The sequence below is a fragment of the Chiloscyllium plagiosum genome, unplaced genomic scaffold (assembly GCF_037043375.1).
Source record: "Chiloscyllium plagiosum isolate Xiang-an unplaced genomic scaffold, Cpla_swu_hap1 HiC_scaffold_5, whole genome shotgun sequence".
Lineage (NCBI taxonomy): Eukaryota > Metazoa > Chordata > Chondrichthyes > Orectolobiformes > Hemiscylliidae > Chiloscyllium > Chiloscyllium plagiosum.
Window position 1 is genome coordinate 45,332,479 of NW_028270143.1, and position 20,558 is coordinate 45,353,036.

General features: G+C 43.1%; 1 protein-coding gene across 2 annotated transcripts in view; it reads left to right on the top strand.

Moving 5' to 3' along the window:
* ngly2 (N-glycanase 2) overlaps window positions 1-20,558 on the top strand; it is a 246,308-nt gene that overhangs the window by 201,889 nt on the left and 23,861 nt on the right. Inside the window, exons 11-12 of one of the 2 annotated variants that reach the window (XM_087987132.1) lie at window positions 17,243-17,376; window positions 18,659-18,741. In XM_087987132.1, coding sequence (XP_087843258.1) covers window positions 17,243-17,376; window positions 18,659-18,706 — 182 coding nt within the window. In that variant the 3' untranslated portion in view covers window positions 18,707-18,741. The remainder of the gene's footprint in view (window positions 1-17,242; window positions 17,377-18,658; window positions 18,742-20,558) is intronic. The other variant, XM_043689893.2, reaches the window with a different exon arrangement.

The window sequence follows — 20,558 nt, forward strand, 5'->3', positions numbered from 1 at the left end:
CAGGTGAGAGGAGAAAGTTTTAAAAAGGGTATGAGGAGCAACTTTGTTACACTGTGGGTGGTTGGTTTAAATGTGGCCAGAAGATGTTTTGGATGCAGACACAGTTACAATATTTAAAAGATATTTGGATAGGTTCATGAATAGGAAAGGTTTTGGAGGGATATGAACCAAGCAAAGGCATGTGGGACTAGTTTAGTTTGAGAACATGGTTGGCGTGGGTTAGTTGGACTGAAGGGTCTATTTCCATGCTGCTTGACTCTATGATTCTAAATACAATTCAGATCGCCTAGTGCTCAGACCTCGTGCTCTGGTTCCCACCTCCCTAGCCACACTAATTAAAACCCTCCTGAGTGGCGCTAACAAATCTCCCTGCCAGGATATTGGTGACTCTCCAGTTTAGATGCAATCCTTCCTTCTTGTCCAGGTCCCTTCTGCCCTGAAAAAGATCTCAATTATCCAGATATGGGTGGCAAAATGGCCCAGTCGTTAGCACTGTTGCCTGACAGCGCCAGGGTCCCAGGTTCGATTTCAGCCTCAGGAAATGTCTGTGTGGAGTTTGCACACTGTCCCCGTGTCTGCGTGGGTTTCCTCCGGGTGCTCCAGTTTCCTCCCACAATCCAAAGATGTGCAGATCAGGTGAATTGGCCATGATAAATTGCCCATAATGTTAGGTGCATTAGTCATATGGTAGGGGAATGTGTCTGGGTGGGTTATTCTTCAGAGAGTCAGTGTGGACTTATTGGTCCGAATTGCCTGTTTCCATACTGTAGGGAATCTAAAGCATATCTGACACCCTCCCTCTTATACCAGCACTCTAGCCATGCACTCAATCAAATTATCTTCCTATTTCTGGACTCACTGGTATGTGACACATGGAGTAATATCAAGATTACAACCCTTGACGTTTTGCTTTTCAACTTTCTATCTAACTCCCTAAATACTTTTTGCAAGATCTCATCTCTCGTCAGCCTAAATCATTGGTTTCAATATCGAACATCACTGAGTTGCTCACCATCCCCTTTCAGAATGTCCTGTGTCCATTCAGAGTTAACCTTAACCCTGGCACCAAGGGGTCAATGCAGCATTCTGGAATCTTGCTTACAGCAACAGAAATGCCTATGTGTTCTCCTGATTACAGAATCCACTATCACTAACACTTGCCTACAGTTCGACCCTCCTTGCTGTAGAACAGAGCCAATCACAGTGCCACTGACCTGGCTGCTGCTGTTGCTTTCCCCCAAACAGTATCCAAAATAGTGTATCTATTTGAGAGGGAAATAGCTGCACTGTTTGCCTGCCCCTCGTGGCAGTCACCTATCAATGTGGCTCCACCTTAGGTATGACCATATCTTTGAGATTCCTATCTATAAAACCTTCTGTCTCCTCTATGCTCATTTACTGATACCAACTACTGCTCCAGTTGATCGATGTGGTCTGAGAGGAGCTGCAGTTGGACACACTTCCTGCAGATGTAGTTGTCAGGGACATTTGAGTTCTCCCTGATCTCCTACATCTCTGTGGTTCAGTAGTTAGCACTGCTGCCTCACAAGGCAAGGGACCCGGGTACAATTCTAGCCTCGGCGACTGTCTGCGTGGAGTTTGCACATTCTCCCCGCATCTGCGTGGATTTCCTCACAAAATCTAAAGATCTAGGTGAATTGGCTGTGCTAAATTGCCCATAGTGTTCAGGGATGTGTAGGTTAGGTGCATTAGTCAGGGGTGATAATAGGGTAGGGGAATGGAACTGGGTGGGTTACTCTTTGGAGGATCGGTGTGGACTTGTTGAGCCGAAGGGCCTGTTTCCACACTGTAGGTCTTCTATGATTTCACAGGTGGAGCATACCACTCCACTTACTGAGCATCTAATAACCATTGGATTAAAAGAAAAGGAAAGACTTTGCTAGTCAAAACTTAATGCTGCTCACATTCCTTAGAAAAGCCCAATGCTCACCAAAGCCCACATTTTAACCTCAACAGAAACAATTCAGCCTCACTGCTGTTTCTAGAGCTGTGATAGTTTTAACCTACAACCAAATTTTCTCCCTTTTTTTATTTCCAAAATATATTTTATTCATAAAAATCTTTTAGTATCTGTACAGTTGGTGATACCTTTCATATGTATACATTGCATGTCTTTACATACAGAGATCAGACTAAGTCATTTGTATTTACAAGTCTGTATGTTAACCATCCAGGTGTTTAGCTGAGACATCAAGCAGAGCCCAATTACTGAGTGGACCCCCCATTTTCTCTCTTATTTTTATTTATTTCAAAAATATACTTTGTTCTTAGAAATCTTTTGATATCTGTACAGTTAGTGATGCCATTCATATATACATTACATGTACTTACATACAGAGATCAGAGTGAATCATTTGTATTGACAAGTCTGTATGTTGACCATCCAGATGTTTAGCTGAGACATCAGCGGAGCCCAATTACTGAGTGGGCCCCCCTGTTGTTCTTCGGCAGGCAGACTTTATATGGTGGTCTTTCCCCACTGCACTTTGGCAGCAGCTGCCCCAAGCTTCAGCGCGTCCCTCAGCACGTAGTCCTGGACTTTGGAATGTGCCAGTCTGCAACACTCAGTCAGACTCACCTCTTTCAACTGGAAGACCAACGGTTTCGACAGACCAAAGAGCGTCTTTCACCGTGTTGATGATCCTCCAGGCACAGTTGATGTTCGTTCTCTCTTTTTTTTTATTTCAAAAATATATTTTATTCATAAAATATTTTGATGATCTGTACAATTGGTCATGCCATACATCTGTAAATATTCTATTTCTTGGTTTACAGAGACAGAGTAATCATTCATATATACAGGTCTGTACGATTACATTTTTAGCTGAGGCGTCAGCAGAGCCCAAATGACTGCGTGGGCCCCCTGTTCTTCTTTAGGCAGGCAGATGTTACACAGTGGTCTTTCCCCACCGCGCCTTGGCGGCAGCTGCCCCAAGCTTCAGCACGTCCCTCAACACGTAGTTCTGGACCTTGGAATGTACCAGTTTGCAACACTCAGTCGGGGTCAACTCCTTCAGCTGGAAGATCAGCAGGTTTCGGACCACCCAGAGAGCGTCCTTCACCGAGTTGATGATCGTCCAGGCACAGTTGATGTTTGTCTCGGTGTGCGTCCCGGGGAACAGACCGTACAGCACGGAGTCCCGCGTCATGGCGCTGCTCGGGACGAACCTCGACAAACACCACTGTATTCCTCTCCATTCTTCTTCTGCATAGGCACATTCCAGAAGGAGGTGTGTGACAGTCTCGTCCCCCCGCAGCCGCTTTGAGGGCAGCGTGCGGTGCGGCTGAGAGTCCGGGTGTGCATAAAGGATCTCATAGGCAGAGCCCTTCTCACCACCAGCCAAGCCATGTGTTGGTGCTTGTTGGAAAGTTCTGGCGATAAGGCATTCTGCCAAATGGCTTTGACAGTCTGCTCAGGGAACCGCTCGATTTGGTTCAAGAAGAAGGGAGAGAGGAAATAGTACAGTAATGTAATGTTTAGGTGCCACCATTCTTTGACATTGAATCCTCCGTAACCTCTTCTCAGTCGTGGTGAGTGAGTCTACTACTCCCAGAATCCTCCTCTTCTCATCTCACTGCTGCCCTCTTTTGAATGCTCTCCTTCCTGTGGAGCACCAGGATCTCCTTCCCAATCGAAGTGAGGTAATTGATAACTCAGGTTCAATTGCAACACATGTAAATACTACTCAAAATGTGAATAATGGAGACAGAACTCAGCCTCGGTATTGTTAGTAAGTTTGCAGAAAACACCAAAATTGGAGATGTTCTGGACAGCGAAGAAGGTTGCCTCAGGTTATAATGGGATCTTGATCAGATGGGCCAATGGGCTGATGAGGGGCAAATGGAGTTTAATTTAAATAAATGCGAGGTGCTGCATTTTGGGAAAGCAAATCTTAGCAGGACTTATAGATTTAATGGTAAGGTCCTCAGGAATATTGCTGAACAAAAAGACCTTGGAGTGGTGGTTCATAGCTGCTTGAAAGTGGAGTCACAGGTAGATAGGATAGATTAGATTAGATTACTTACAGTGTGGAAACAGGCCCTTTGACCCAACAAGTCCACACCGACCCTCTGAAGAGCAACCCACCCAGACCCATTCCCCTACATTTACCCCTTCACCTAACACTATGGGCAACTTAGCACGGTCAATTCACCTAACCTGCACATTTTTGGACTGTGGGAGGAAACCAGAGCACCCGGAGGAAACCCACACAGACACAGGGAGAATGTGCAAACTCCACACAGACAGTTGCCTGAGGTGGGAAATGAACCCGGGTCTCTGGTGCTGTGAGGCAGCAGTGCTAACCACTGTGCCACCGTGCCATAGTGAAGAAGGCGTTTGGTATGCTTTCCTTTATTGGTCAGAGTACTGAATACAGGAGTTGGGAGGTCATGTTGTGGCTGTTCGGGACATTTGTTAGGCCACTTTTGGAATATTGCATGCAATTGTGGTCTCCTTCCTATCAGAAGGATGTTGTGAAACTTGAAAGGGTTCAGAAAAGGATTTTGCTGAGGAACGCCTCATATTCTGCCTTGGGACCGTGCAACCACATGGGGTAAATGTGGATTTCAACAGCTTCCTCATTTCTCCTCCATCCACATTATCCCAGTCCCAAGCCTCCAACTCGGCACCGCCCTCTGGACCCATCCATCATCGCCCCCTCTGACCTAGCACCTTCTCCCTCACCTTCATCCACCTATCGCTTTCCTAGCTACCTCCCCCCAACCCCACCCCATCCCATTTGTCTCTCAGCCCTGACCCACAAGCCTCATTCCCGATGAAGGGCTTATGCCCGAAATGTCAATTCTCCAGCCCCTCGGATGCTGCCTGACCTGCTATGCTTTTTCAACACTACAGTCTCGACACTGGTTAAAAAGGCCCAACAACGTCTCTTCATAGAGTCATAGAGTCATAGAGATGTACAGCATGGAAACAGACTCTTCGGTCTAACCCGTCCATGCCGACCAGATATCCCAACCCAATCTAGTCCCACCTGCCAGCACCCGGCCCATATCCCTCCAAACACTTCCTATTCATATACCCATCCAAATGCCTTTTAAATGTTGCAATTGTCCCAGCCTCCACCACATCCTCTGGCAGCTCATTCCATACACATACCACCCTCTGTGTGAAAAAGTTGCCCCTTAGGTCTTTTTTATATCTTTCCCCTCTCACCCTAAACCTATGCCCTCTAGTTCTGGACTCCCCAACCCCAGGGAAAAGACCTTGCTTATTTACCTTATCCATGCCCCTCATAATTTTGTAAACTTCTATAAGGTCACCCCTTGGCCTCCGACGCTCCAGGGAAAACAGCCCCAGCGTGTTCAGCCTCTCCCTGTAGCACAAATCCTCCAGTCCTGGCAACATCCTTGTAAATCTTTTCTGAACCCTTTCAAGTTTCACAACATCTTTCCGATAGGAAGGAGACCAGAATTGCACGCAATATTCCAACAGTGGACGAACCAATGTCCTGTACAGCCGCAACATGACCTCCCAACTCCTGTACTCAGTACTGTGACCAATAAAGGAAAGCATACCAAATGCCTTCTTCACTATCCTATCTACCTGCGACTCCACTTTCAAGGAGCTATGAATCTGCACTCCAAGGTCTCTTTGTTCAGCAACACTCCCTAGGACCTTAACATTAAGTGTATAAGTCCTGCTAAGATTTGTTTTCCCAAAATGCCGCACCTCGCATTTACCTGAATTAAACTCCATCTGCCACTTCTCAGCCCATTCATTGGCCCATCTGGTCCAGATCCTGTTGTAATCTGAGGTAACCCTCTTCGCTGTCCACTACATCTCCAATTTTGGTATCATCTGCAAATTTACTAACTGTACCTCATATGCTCGCATCCAAATCATTTATGTAAATGACAAAAGGTAGACGACCCAGCACCGATCCTTGTGACACTCCACTGGTCACAGGCCTCCAGTCTGAAAAACAACCCTCCACCGCCACCCTCTGTCTTCTACCTTTGAGCCAGTTCTGTATCTAAATGGCTAGTTCTCCCTGTATTCCATGAGATCTAACCTTGCTAATCAGTCTCCCATGGGGAACCTTGTTGAACACCTCACTGAAGTCCATATAGACCACATCTACTGCTCTGCCCTCATCAATCCTCTTTGTTACTTCATCAAAATACTCAATCAAGTTTGTGAGACATGATTTCCCACGCACAATGCCATGTTGACTATCCCTAATCAGTCCTTGCCTTTCCAAATGCATGTGCATCCTGTCCCTCAGGATTCCTTCCAACAACCCACCACCAATGTCAGTCTCACTGGTCTATAGTTCCCTGGTTTGTCCTTCCCACCTTTCTTAAACAGTGGCACCATGTTAGCCAACCTCCAGTCTTCCGGCACCTCACCTGTGACTATCGATGATACAAATATCTCAGCAAGAGGCCCAATAATTACTTCTCTAGCTTCCCTCAGAATTCTCGCGTACACCTTATTAGGTCTTGGGGATTGATCCACCTTTAACCGTTTGAAGACATCCAGCCTTCTTCCTCTGTAATCTGGACATTTTGCAAGATGTCACCGTCTATTTCCCTACAGCCTATATCTTCCATATCCTTTTCCACAGTAAATACTGATGCAAAATATTCATTTAGTATCTCCCCCATTTTCTGTGGCTCCACAAAAAGACCGCCTTGCTGATCTTCAAGGGGCCCTATTCTCTCCCTACTTACCTTTTTTTCTTTAATATATTTGTAAAGACAGTTTGGATTCTCCTTAATTTTATTTGCCAAAGCTATCTCATGTCCCCTTTTTGCCCCCCTGATTTCCCTCTTAAGTATACTCCTACTTCCTTTACACTCTTTTAAGGATTCACTCGATCTATCCTGTCTATACCTGACATATGCTTCCTTCTTTTTCTTAACCAAACCCTCAATTTCTTTAGTCATCCAGCATTCCCTATACCTACCAGCCTTCCCTTTCACCCTGACAGGAATATACTTTCTCTGGATTCTTGTTGTCTCATTTCTGAAGTCTCCCCATTTTCCAGCCGTCCCTTTACCTGCGAACATCTGCCTCCAATCAGCTTTCGAAAGTTCTTGCCTAATACCATCAAAATTGGCCTTTCTCCAATTTAGAACTTCAACTTTTAGATCTGGTCTATCCTTTTCCATCACTATTTTAAAACGAATAGAATTATGGTCACTGTCCCCAAAGTGCTCCCCCACTGACACCTCAGTCACCTGCCCTGCCTTATTTCCCAAGAGTAGGTCAAGTTTTGCACCTTCTCTAGTAGGTACATCCACATACTGAATCAGAAAATTGTCTTTTACACACTTAAGAAATTCCTCTCCATCTAAACCTTTAACACTATGGCAGTCCCAGTCGATGTTTGGAAAGTCAAAATCCTCTACTATAACTACCCTATTATTCTTACAGATAGCTGAGATCTCCTTACAACTTTGTTTCTCAATTTCCCTCTGACTATTGGGGGGTCTATAATACAATCCCAATTGTATTTCTCAGTTCCACCCAAATAACTTCCCTGGATGTGTTTCCAGGAATATCCTCCCTCAGCACAGCTGTAATGCTATCCCTTATCAAAAATGCCACTCCCCCTCCTCTCTTGCCTCCCTTTCTATCCTTCCTGTAGCATTTGTATCCTGGAACATTAAACTGCCCATCCCTGAGCCATGTTTCTGTAATTGAGATGCTATCTCAGTCCCGTGTTCCTCACCATGCCCTGAGTTCATCTGCCTTGGCTGTTAGGCACCTTGCATTGAAATAAATGCAGTTTAATTTATTAGTCCTACCTTGTCCCTGACTGCCCTGACTGTTTGACTCACTTCTGTTCTCAGCTGTACCCGTCTCAGATTGATCTCTTTCCTCACTAATTGCTGCTCCTGGGTCCCACCCCCCACCTTACTAGTTTAAATCCTCCCAAGCAGTTCGTGCAAATTTCCCTGCCAGTATATTAGTCCCCTTCCAATTTAGGTGCAATCTGTCCTTCTTGTACAGGTCACTTCTACCCCAAAAGAGATTCCAATGATCCAAAAATGTGAATCCTTCGCCCATACACCAGTTCCTCAGCCATGCATTCATCTGCTCTATCCTCTTATTCCTGCCCTCACTAGCTCATAGCACTGGGAGTAATCCAGATAATACTACTCTCGAGGACCTCCTTTTTAAATTTCTGCTTAACTCTCTGTAATCTCCCTTCAGAATCTCAACTTTTTCCCTTCCTATGTCGTTGGTTCCAATGTGGACAATGACCTCCTGCTGGCCCCTCTCCCCCGTGAGAACATTCTGCACCCTCTCTGAGACATCCTTGATGCTGGCACCAGTGAAACAACACATCATTCTGCTTTTTCTCTGCTGGCCACAGAAACATCCATCTGTTCCTCGGACGAGAGAATCCCCGAACACAATTGATCTCTTGGAACCTGACGTACCTCTCATTGCATTAGAGCCAGTCTCAATACCAGAAACTTGGCTGTTTGTGCTACGTTCCCCTGAGAATCCATCACCCCCTACATTTTCCAAAACAGCATACCTGTTTGAAATGGGTATATCCACAAAAGACTCCTGCACTAGCTGCCTACCTCTCTTACCCTTCCTGGAGTTAACCCATCTATGTGACTGTATCTGAGACTTTCTCCCCTTCCTTTAACTGCCATCCATCACATACTGTTGCTGTTGCAAATTTCTCATTGCTTCTAACTGTCTCTCCAACTGATCCATTCGATCTGATAAGATTCGCAGCCAACAGCATTTATGGCAGATATAATCCACAGTAACCTTTAAACTCTCTTTAGACTCCCACAGCTGACAAGAAATGCATATCACTCTATTAAAGGCCATTTTTGCTCCTTCACAATTTACAGACCCAGAAAATAACACCGTCTTATTCCTGTACGAACACTGCCCCAGAGTTAAATTAATAGTTATGGCTTATATTTTAAGTTTAATCAAGAGACATATCTCCAAAAACATATAATCAAGAAGGAACCCACTCCACTCACTACTGCAGATTCTCTGTAGGCCACACTTAAAACAATGATTAAGTTATCTGATTCTGTGCTGTGAACTTTGCCCAACAGTTCCACCAATATCATTTGTGAATTTCACTGTTTGTTAATTTTCCCAGATGCATTCCGATGTCCAACGATACATGAATTCAAACAGCAAAGGCAGTAACTTTGCGGGTTCTCTCTCTCTCTCTCTCTCTCTCTCTCCTGCAATTACCTCACCATGTGCTTCCTTTGTCTGTACTTCTTCCTTTTAAAACTACTGTTGTTTTGACCTTTTTTCCAAAGTTCCAAAACAACGCAACAGCATATAAAACAGTAATTGCTGCTCCTGGAATTCAAGGAAATCACCTCCAACACCTAAAATACCTCAAAAAAAGGAGCAGGTGTTATAGGCAGCTGAGGAAATTTGGCATGATGGTGAATACCCTTGCCAACTTTTATAGGTGCACAATCGTGAGCATTCTGTCTGGATGTATCACTACCTGGTATGGCAACTGTACCATTCAAGATCGGAGACAGTTACAGAGAGTGGTGAACTCGGCCCAGACAATCACAAAGGCCAACCTCCCATCTATAGAATCCATCTACCAGGCCCGCTGCCAAGGAAAGACTGCCAGCATTCTTAAAGCTCCATCCCATCCTGGCAATGCTTTTCTACAACCTCTACCATCAGGGAGAAGGTACAGAAGCCTGAACACATGCACCAGCCGGTTTCAAAACAGTTTCTACTCTACTATTGTTATAATACTGAATGGACTCACAAACTCTTAACATTCACCTGTACCTTTGTTTTTGTTTTTGCCGCAGTTTACCTATTACTTACATATCTATGCTGTTTAACTATGTGATCTGCCTGTATTGCTCGCAAGACAAAGCTTTTCACTGTGCCTCGGTACACATGACAATAAATTAAATTCAATTCAATTCAATTCACTTCCACTTGGAAAGTTTATGACATGTGCGTGGTTGATGCTAAATTTCTCCATGCTCCTTGACAGTAACCATAGGCTTTCAGACAGGCTTTGAATGCATCAAGAATTTCTCTCTGCAATACCATTTTCTGAATGACATCTCATTAAGTCTTCTGTTGAGTTGTGCAGAGCAGAACACATATGCAACCTCACCCTCTGGCAAATCATACCAGCTCAGTGGTAGAGGCTCCATAAATACCCACATCCTCAAAGATCAAGAAGCCCAGCACTTCAGTGTAAAGGACTGGACTGAAGCATTTTCAAGCCTTCACAATCAGAAATGTGGAGAGGACATCCAACTCAGCCTCCTTCTGGTATCATACCTGCCAGACTTATACCAATACAACTTACTCCACACAATATCAAGAAATGATCAAATGCTCTGTTTACTGCAATAGATGTAGACCTCACAATATTCTGACAATAGTCTGAAGACATGCTTCAGAACTATCTGGCCAAGCTCTTAGCAGAAAGGTTAAAATACTGGCATATCTGAAGTATGGAAACTTATCCAGGTTTATTCTGTGCACAAAACAGGACATCTAACTCCATTAATTACTGCACAATCAACATGCTCTCAATCATCAACAAAATGATGGAAAGGGGATGTCAACAGTGCTATCAAGGACACTGCTCAATGACACTTAGTTTGGTTTCTATCAGGCCATCTTCTCATTCCAGGACCTCCCTGCAGGATTTCCTCAGTATAGTGTCCTAGGCGCAACCATCTTCAATGATAACCTCCCCTCAATCATATGGTCAAAATTGCAAATGTCCACTGCTGATTGTGCAATGTTCATCATCATTGACAACCCTCCAGATTCCCACCAGTATGGAAACAGGCCCTTCAGCCCAACAAGTCCATACCGATCCTCTGAAAAATAACCCATCCAGACTCAATACCCAGATATTGAGGTAGTCTGTGCACAAGTGCAGCAAAACCAAGACAACATCCTAGCAAACTACTCGAGTGTGAGGCAATGAACATCTCCATCGAGGAAGAATCCAACTATTGGCTCTTACATTCAATGGCATTGGGACCACTGAAACTGCCCCTCCCCTGCTATCAGTACACTGGGTTTACCATTGCCCAGAAACTGAACTGGACCAGCCGTATATACGCCATGGCTACAAGAGCAGGTCAGTGGATGGGAATTTTGCAGCGAGTAACTCACCTTCAAGGTTGTCTACCATTTGTAAAGCACAAGTCAGGAGTGTGATGAAATGGTCTGCACTTGCCTGGAGTGTAGCTTCAACAATACTGAGGAAGCTCAACCCCATCCAGGACAAGGCAAGCCATTTGATTGCTATTCTACCTAATACTTTCAACATTCACTTTCTCCCCACCCAATGCACAGTGGCTGCAGTGTGTACCATCTGCAAGATGCAGAGCAGCAGCTCACCAAGGCTACTTCAACAGTGTCCTCCAAATATTGCCTGGGAGGCTAGACGAGGTAGGAAATCCCATAACCTTTAAAAAGTATGTGATGAGCACTTGAAATGTCATAACATTCAAGGCTATGGGTCAAGTGCTGGAAAGTAGGACTAGAATAGACTTGAATAGAGTAGTGGGTTTTTTTGGTGCAGACATGGGCTGAAGGACTTCTGCCCTTATTGATCCAGCAGCAGGAGGTGCGGGAGCATCGAACAGGAGGCGGTCGGAGAGGTCATGAGGTTATGTATTTGGGCGATTGCTTTACCCAAAACACTATTCAGGTAGTGTCTCCCACCCATCCTCCTCCTCTAACTAAACGAAACGTTCTGTGCATAAGCTGGTAACATAATAAGAGTTTTCTTTTGTGTTTCATTTTTTCAGCGGTCTATTTGGGAATTTAGAATAATGGGAATGGAGGTTAGGGCAGTTGAATGTTCCTTCTGTAGTATGTGGGAGGTAAGGATTACCTCTAGTGCCCCTGCCGACTGCATTTGTGGAAAATGCACCCAACTCCAGCTTCTTGCTAACCGTGTTAGGGAACTGGAGCTGGTTGAACTTTGGATCATTCGAGAGGTGGAGGGGGATATTGAGAGGAGTTACAGGGAAGTAGTTACTCTACAGCCATGTGAAGAATGTAAAAGGGTTACTGTCAGGGGTAGGAAAGGGAAGCGGCAAGCAGTGCAGGGATCTCCTGTGGTGGTTCCCCTCAACAACAAGTATACCGCTTTGGATACTGTTTGGGGGGGGGGGTCGACTTACCAGGGAAAAGTAAGGGGGCACAGGTCTCTGACAGAGAGTCTGTCCCTGTTGCTCAGAGTGGAAGGGGGAAGAGGAGTAGAGCTTTAGTCATTGGGGACTCCATAGTTAGGGGGACAGATAGGAGGTTTTGTGGGAATGAGAGAGACTAACTATTGGTGTGTTGCCTCCCAAGTGCCATGGTTTGCGATGTCTCTGATCGTGTTTTCAGGATCTTTGAGAGGGAGGGAGGGAAAGCAGCCCCAAGTCATGGTCCACATAGGCACCAATGACATAGGTAGGAAAAAAGATGGGGATCTAAGGCAGAAATTCAGCGAGTTAGGATGGAAGCTTAGAGCTAGAACAAACAGAGTTGTTATCTCGGGTTTGTTGCCCATGCCATGTGCTAGTGAAATGAGGAACAGCGAGAGATTGGAGCTGAATACATGGCTGCAGAGATGGTGTAGGAGGGAGGGTTTTGGATTCTTGGATAATTGGAGCTCTTTCTGGGGAAGGTGGGACCTCTACAAAAGGATGGTCTTCACCTGAACCAAAGGGGTACCAGTATCCTGGGGGGTTTAAACTAATGCAGAGGCAGGATGGGAACTTGAATTGTAGCACAGTGTACAGGAGGTTGAGGGCAGTGAGGTCAGGGATAGGTTTACAAGGTCGCGAGAGGGCACCGACAATCAGGATGTTGGTTTGAAATGTGTGTACTTCAATGCCAGGAACATCCAGAATAAGATGGGTGAACATACAGCATGGGTTGGTACCTGGGATTTTGATATTGTGGCCTTTTCAGAGACATGGCTAGAGGAGGGACAGGAATGGTTGTTGCAGATTCCAGGATTTAGATTTTTGAGCAAGAACAGAGAAGATGGTAAGGTGGGGCCAGTGTGTGGGGTAGTTTGAGCTGCGGTTAAAAGCAAGAAAGGAGAGTTTCCTATAGGCCTCCGAATTGTTCCAGGGATGTAGAGGAAAGCATAGCAAAGATGATTCTCGATAGAAGCGAGAGTAACAGGGTAGTTGTTATGGGAGACTTTAACTTTCCCAACATTGACTGGGAATACTGTAGTTCAAGTCGTTGAGATGAGTCAGGTTTTGTTCAATGTGTGCAGGAGGGTTTTCTGACATAGTATGTAGACAGGCCAACAAGGGAAGATGCCATATTGGATTTGATACAGGGGAATGAACCTGACCAGGTGTTAGATTTGGAGGTAGGTGAGCACTTTGACAATAGTGACCATAATTTGGTTATGTTTGCAATAGCAATGGGCAGGGGTAGATATTTACTGCAGGGAAAGAGGTACAACTGGGGGAAAGGCAATTATGATGCGATTAGGCAAGATTTAGGATGCATAGGATGGGGAAAGAAACTGCAGGGGACGGACACACTTGAAATGTGGAGCTTATTCAAGGAACAGCTACTGTGGGTCGTTGATAAGTATATACCTATCAGGCAGGGAGGTAGTTGCTGAGAGAGGGAGCAATGGTTTACTAAAGAAGTTGAAGCTCTTGTCAAGAGGATGAAGAAGGCTTATGTGAGGATGAGGAATGAAGGCTCAGTTAGGGGGCTTGAGTTATAGGTTGGTCAGAAAAGATTTAAAGAGAGGGCTGAGAAGAGCCAGGTGGAGACATGAGAAGTTGTTGGCAGATAGGATCAAGGAAAATCCTAAGGCCTTCTATAGGTATATCAGGAATAAAAGAATGATGAGAGTAAGATTAGGGCCAATCAAGGACAGTAGTGGAAAGTTGTATGTGGAATCTGAGGACACAGGGGAAGAGCTTAATACGTACTTTTCGTCAGTATTTACGTTCGAAAAGAGCAATGTTTGTGAGAATACGGAGATACAGGCTACAAGATTAGGTGGGATTGTGGTTGACAAAGAGGAGGTTTCAGCAATTTTAGAAGATCTGAATATAGATAAGACCCCTGGGCCAGATGGGATTTATCCTTGGATTCTCTGGAAAGCCAAGAAGGAGATTGCAGACCCTTTGGCTTTGATCTTTATGTCATCATTGTCGACAGGAGTAGTGCCAGAAGACTGGAGGATAGCAAATGTTGTTCCCTTGTTTAAGAAGGGGAGTCGGAACAATCCTGGTAATTATAGGCCAGTGAGCCTTACTTCGGTTGTGAGTAAAGTGTTGGTAAAGGTTATAACAGATAGGATTTATAATCATCTGGAAAGGAATAATTAGGGATTAGGGATAATCAACACAGTTTTGTGAAGGGTAGGTTGTGCCTCACTAACCTTACTGAGTTCTTCGAGAAGGTGACAAGACAGGTGGATGAAGGTAAAGCGGTTCATGTGGTGTATATGGATTTCAGTAAGGCATTTGATAAGGTTCCACATGGTAGGTTGTTGCACAAAATATGGAGTTTCAGGATTGAAGGTGCTTTAGTGGTTTGGATCAGAAATTGGCTACCTGAAAGAAGACAAAAGGTGGTGGTTGATGGGAAATGTTCATCCTGAAGTTCAGTTACCAGTGGTGTGCCACAAGGATCTATTTTGGGGCCACTGCAGTTTGTCATTTTTATAAATGATCTGGATGTGGGCATAGAAAGATGGATTAGTCAATTTGCGGATGACACTAAGGAAGGCAGAGTTGTGGATAATGCCGAAGGATGTTGTGTGTTATAGAGGGATATGGATATGATGCAGAGCTGGGCTGAGAAGTGGCGATATGGAGTTAAATGTGAAAAAGTGTGAAGTAGTTCACTTCAGAAGAAGTAACAGGATTGCAGAATACTGGGCTAATGGTAAAAGTCTTGGAAGTGTAGATGAACAGAGAGATCTTGGTGTCCTGGTCCACAAATCCCTGAAAGTTGCCATCCAGGTTGTTAAGAAGGCGTATAGTGTGTTGGCATTTATTGGTAGGGGGATTGCGTTTTGGAGGCATGAGGTCATACTTCAGCTGTACAAGACATTGGTATGGCTGTACCTGGAGTATTGTGTACAGTTCTGGTCACCACATTATGGGAAGGATGTGGAAGCTTTGGAGAGGGTTCAGAGGAGTTTTACTAGGATGTTGCCATGTATGGAAGGAAGTTCTTATGAGGAAAGGCTGAGGCAACTGAAGCTGTTTTCATTGGAGAGAAGAAGGTTGAGAGGTGACTTAATCGAGACATATAAGATAATCAGAAAGTTAGATGGGGTGGACAGTGAGAGCCTTTTTCCTTGGATGGTGAAGGCTAACATGAGGGGACATAGCTTTAAATTGAGGGGTGATAGATTTAGGTAGATATTAAGGGTAGTTTCTTCACTCAGAGTAAGGGTGTGGAATGGCCTGCCTGCAACAGTAGTAGGCTCGCCAACATTAAGGGCATTTAATTGGGCATTGGACATATAAATGGATAATGATGGAACGGTGTAGGCTAGATGGGCATCAGATTATTTTCACAGATCGGTGCAAAATCGAGGGCTGAAGGGCCTGTACTGGGCTGTAACGTTCTATGTTCTATGTCCTGTATGATTCTGTGTCTTCTGTGAAAATCTAAATTGGGGACCTGATGAGTTAAGGCCCTTAAGTAAGTATGCAAGGGCCTTAATCAATGGTGGGTTGAGGAGATTGCCAATGGACCCTTTCACCCAATTATCTCCCCTCTGACTACTTCCCTTGCCTGCATCAGGGAGGGGAAAATTCTGCCCTATTGAGCAATTGCCAAGAGTTGATATCAAGCTGAGCCTAGAGAGTAAGTTGGGGAATCATAGCATGTATTGTAAGATGTTTTGACTTCACTAGAGAGCAGAAACTCTCAGTTAAGAAGAAGAATGACATCTTAAATAAAGGGAAGTCTTATTTCACAGATATATGACAGAACTGTTCTTTTCTGCCCAATGAGGGAAGACAATAAAATTCTCTAGAGACGGGAATAACTTATGATCCATTGCATTAATGTAAAAAACAGACTGTTAAAATCACACAGCTTTAAAATTTTATTAGTAATTTCTTTTTTCTAATAAATTTAGTGAACGCTGAGCAACTATTTAGAACTCAACCTCATTAAAGGTAATAGATTCATTCTTGCAAAAAATCTTTGTAAAACGTTATGCAGGTGGCAGCCTCTTTTAAATGGTAAACAATGGCAAATGTTGATAAGCACTTTCACGATTTTTTATAGGATGTGCCTGGTTTTAATATTGGATGCTGTTTTGCAAGAGCATGCCTCTTATAGATAATTGTCCAGGAAATAGTAGGTGAAAATTCAAGGAGAAGCAGGGGTGTACACATATCAACAATTATCTGTTTTGAAAGAACAAATTGTGTTGTAGATATCTAAAGAGAAAGCAGTACTTTAAAAAAATTGACTGCATAGTTTCCATGTTTTGCTATGAGCTATGCTTCTTTTTAAAATATAAAATGCTAATAATGATAATGGCTCACACAACTATGTTTTATAAGGTCTTATTTGAGATTCTCATAAGAGTGCATTTTTCCCCAACTCTGGTTATCCTTATTCTTGACATTGTCATGAATTTTGACCACCTGTCATTCCCAATTGTGGGGGTTTCAGGGAATGTAGGTGGCTGCTAAAGTGTATTCCTGTAGATCATATATTAAATCATAGTACATAGCTGATGCAGAGGGTGAATATAGAGTCTATATTAGGGTCACAAAATGAGTGAATAGATCTGTTGTTGGCAGTTTTGAGCGTTCTCCAGAGAAAGTTTATAGATAGCTTTGAACTTGCAACCACCTAACTGAGTGGTGACTGCTCCATTATATTCCTGTTTTGAGGCCTGTAATTGGTAGAAATACCTTTTCAGTTCAAATCTAAGACACCTGTTGCAGAGTGCATAACCTCTCTTCTTTAAACTTGTAGCCACAATATTCAGTTAAGGGCAAGGAGTTAATATTTTCAATGAAAGGCATATGCCATTTTAGGAATAGGAAGAGAGTGAGCTCCTTTGGAGCATCCTCCAGCATACAGCTTCCAGACTTTGATGCAAATGGGCTTGCTGGGTCCCTCAGTTGTGGTGAATATCTTAGCTACCATTGCAAAAAGCAAATGCAGACCTTTAGATGCTTCATGTACACCCTGAACATAATATCAAATATAAAATATGAAATTTATTTCACCTAGGTACGCCTTTAGGTTGTGCTAACAAGGTTTTGAATGGTGTGGTCCCAAATGAGCATGGCACATGGTTGTACGGCCGAAATGGATGGTGTGATGGACAGGATGTGGCACCGTGGAGGAAGGATGTTACCAAGCAGGTAAACATCAACTGATCACTTTGTCATTTGAAGAGTATAAAGAAACAAAGTGAGGGGGAAAAGCATTGAATGTGAATATCTTGGTAACAATTCAAATGCCTTGTACTATTCTGGATTTCAGTCAGCCATAACAAATACTCGTCCCTATTTCTGACCCTGCTATAGTTTGGTTGCTATGGGCATGGATGTGGTATTTGGGGGGGGGGGTTAGGATGGTGTGAAGTTTGGTGAGGGTAGGAAACTGTGTGGGGACACTCAATTAACTTTATGTGACATGATTTACCAGGGTTACTAACATCAGTGGGACCCATTGGAAAAACTATCTTGCAGCCCTTTTGTGGGTGTCTCAAAATAGAGCCAAAATCCTAATTGTAAACAGTTACATCACAACTGAAACTAAAGTTACTGAGCTTGCTGTCACGACAAAACACTCATTTCTGACATTGCACTGAGTCAAACTGGTAAAGAGACAAAATTATTGTTCTGATACTTCTTCCCACCACCAACTGGTTTCATGAGTATCAGCACCAAATGTTCCTCTCTCCCAAAGGGTTTGTCAAGAGTAGGCAATATGAATATATGAATTAAATGGATCGTTCAGTCCTTCTGCCATTCAGAAGGATCATGGCTGATCTGTTTGAGTTTCAAATTCCACATTTGCATCCATCCCCAATTATTTTTGATCCTCTTGCTTAACAAGAATCTATGTATGTCTCTATTAAAAATATTCAATGAAATTGCACAATCCTCGGAGGGGAAAAAAAATCGCCTCACTTCTGTTCTAAAAGGCAACCTCTACTTTTCAAATATTATCCCCTACTTCTGGATCCACCTACAAGAGTAAATATTCTTGTCACATCCACCTTGACAAGTTTATAAACGCCTTCAATCAAACTAATTCTCTGTGTACTCACTCCACTGAAAACAAACCCAGCCTGTCTAATAATTGCTCGTACATAATATGCTTATTTTAGCTATCTATTAACCCTTCTCTGAATTACCTCTAACACATTTATATCCTTCTTTAAATAAGGAGAGCAAAGCTTCACAGTATCCAAGATGTGGTGTTCCCCAGGGTAAGGGAAGCATCATCCCTGCATCCAATTAGTTCAACTCTGTTAGATTTTTGTACATTTCAATGAGTTCTCTCTCATCCTTCTAAATTCCTGTGAACACGAGCCCAGTAAACCCAAAGTCTCCTCATATGACAAGCATGCCATCCCAGGAATCAGTGAGTGAATCTTGAGTGCACTCACTCTATGGCAAGTATATCTTTTCACAGGTAAGGAGACAACAACTGCAAACAATAGTCCAGGTTACTGGCACATAAAGGACTACCAGAGACCAGGCACCTTCACCAGACAGGTGAGAGGACGTCATGGTGTTGGATATTCACAACTTTATCCAAATGCACAGGCATGCACAGGAGTAGCAGGCAATTAAAGGCACTGAGCAAACTGACCAAAATGTTGCAGGACTGTACCAACCCACAGGCATGTGAGCATCTAGCTGCCTCCATGGACATATTGATGGCTGCTGTGGAGAGCCAGGATCAGCAGTCTCAGAGTCAGCTGGAAATATGCACAGACGTATACTCTATTGCTATAGATGTCGGTGCTCAGTGTCAATGATAAGGGCCAGTGAGATGAAGAACCTTGTTCTCATTCAGCTTACCTGAGCCCTTGAGCCTCAAACATGTCTAGGGTCACCTGCCCAATTTACCAAGGTCAGCTGGCTCCGTTATAGGACAAACTCCATGCCAAGTTCAGACACCAGAACTGCACCTTGTCATAGTTTGAGAGAAAGAAAGAAGATGATTTATGAGGGGCATAGAGTTGGCAAAATTGAAATTTTATTACAAATACAGTCATATTTGTAAATATATTTTCACTTTTCATCATTAGCTATGTATATGAATGTCATTTCAGTTGCAACTACAAAAATTAAGGTAGAGAGGCTAGCCATTTTTAGCATCACGCAACATTCTAATTAAAGCAAAATATTGCAGATACTAGAAATCTGAAATAAAAACATAATCTGCTGGTCTGGAAGCATGTGTGGAGATAAATATAGAGTTAACTGTTCAAAGAGTTATATCATAATTTTCTAACCTTGTCTGAATGATGGCTGTCCTTACCTCTCCTCCCATACAAGCATGAAATGTTGCTATGAGGGAGCATTGAATGTTGGCAAGATTTCCAAATCTTTGTAATGTTAACTTTTATTCAAAAGTATAAACTGTATAGAAAAAGCAGAGTGAGATAAATGTACTTGCAGTTGGGATTAAATAGCAATGTGGCCTCATCATAATCAAATCATTTACAGACAAGAAAAGATGACTTCACACAAGGTAACTGATGACTGACCAGACCCCTGACAGATATCTGAACAGCTGGCCCTTACCAGCTTATCAGGAATCCCCAAACTGTTTGAACAGGAACTGCAGGATGGACAATGGCCCACATCACACAATGTAGAGATAATGAAGTCCTGACCCTTACTGTCCTAAATGGCCAAAGACCATTTCCCAGCCCCTGGACTAATATTGAACCATAATGCTGGTTCACATAATGCTTTCCTTTAATGTTCATGTTTAAAAATGAAAGCTTTTCTAATAAACTGCTTGTGTTTTTATTGCTTTTTGTTTCATAAAAAGCTATTAGTAAAACATGTATTTTTGAAGATAGTCGAGTGATGCGTCATGCAGAAGTAATTGTATCTTGTGATGGATGTTTGATAAATTGAATTTTGGGTATCTCTTAAGGAATTAATTCATTAGTGTATTCGTACATGTGTGAATTATATGGTTTTAGGCAACAGCATCAGAACTTGTTAGACCTTTTAAGATGGATTAAGGGGAATAAGGGGAATTTGCCAGTATATACAAAGGTTCTCAGTCATATGTTAAATGATTGAGAATCATTCTTGTAATGGAGAATTTCAGTTACAGTTCTTGCAGTGTGCATTCGAGCAAATGACTAACAATCACTAGTTCTTCAGGTCATTATTTGACATTTTCCACAATTAAAAAGGCAGAACTTAACTTAAACCTCATTGATAAAGCTAAAATATAACTAAATCTAATAATGATCTGTTTACATATTTTCAATGGATAGAGAAATTAAATATGCCCTTTGAATTTTTGTTAATTTTAGTTCCAGAAAATTATACCAGCAATATAC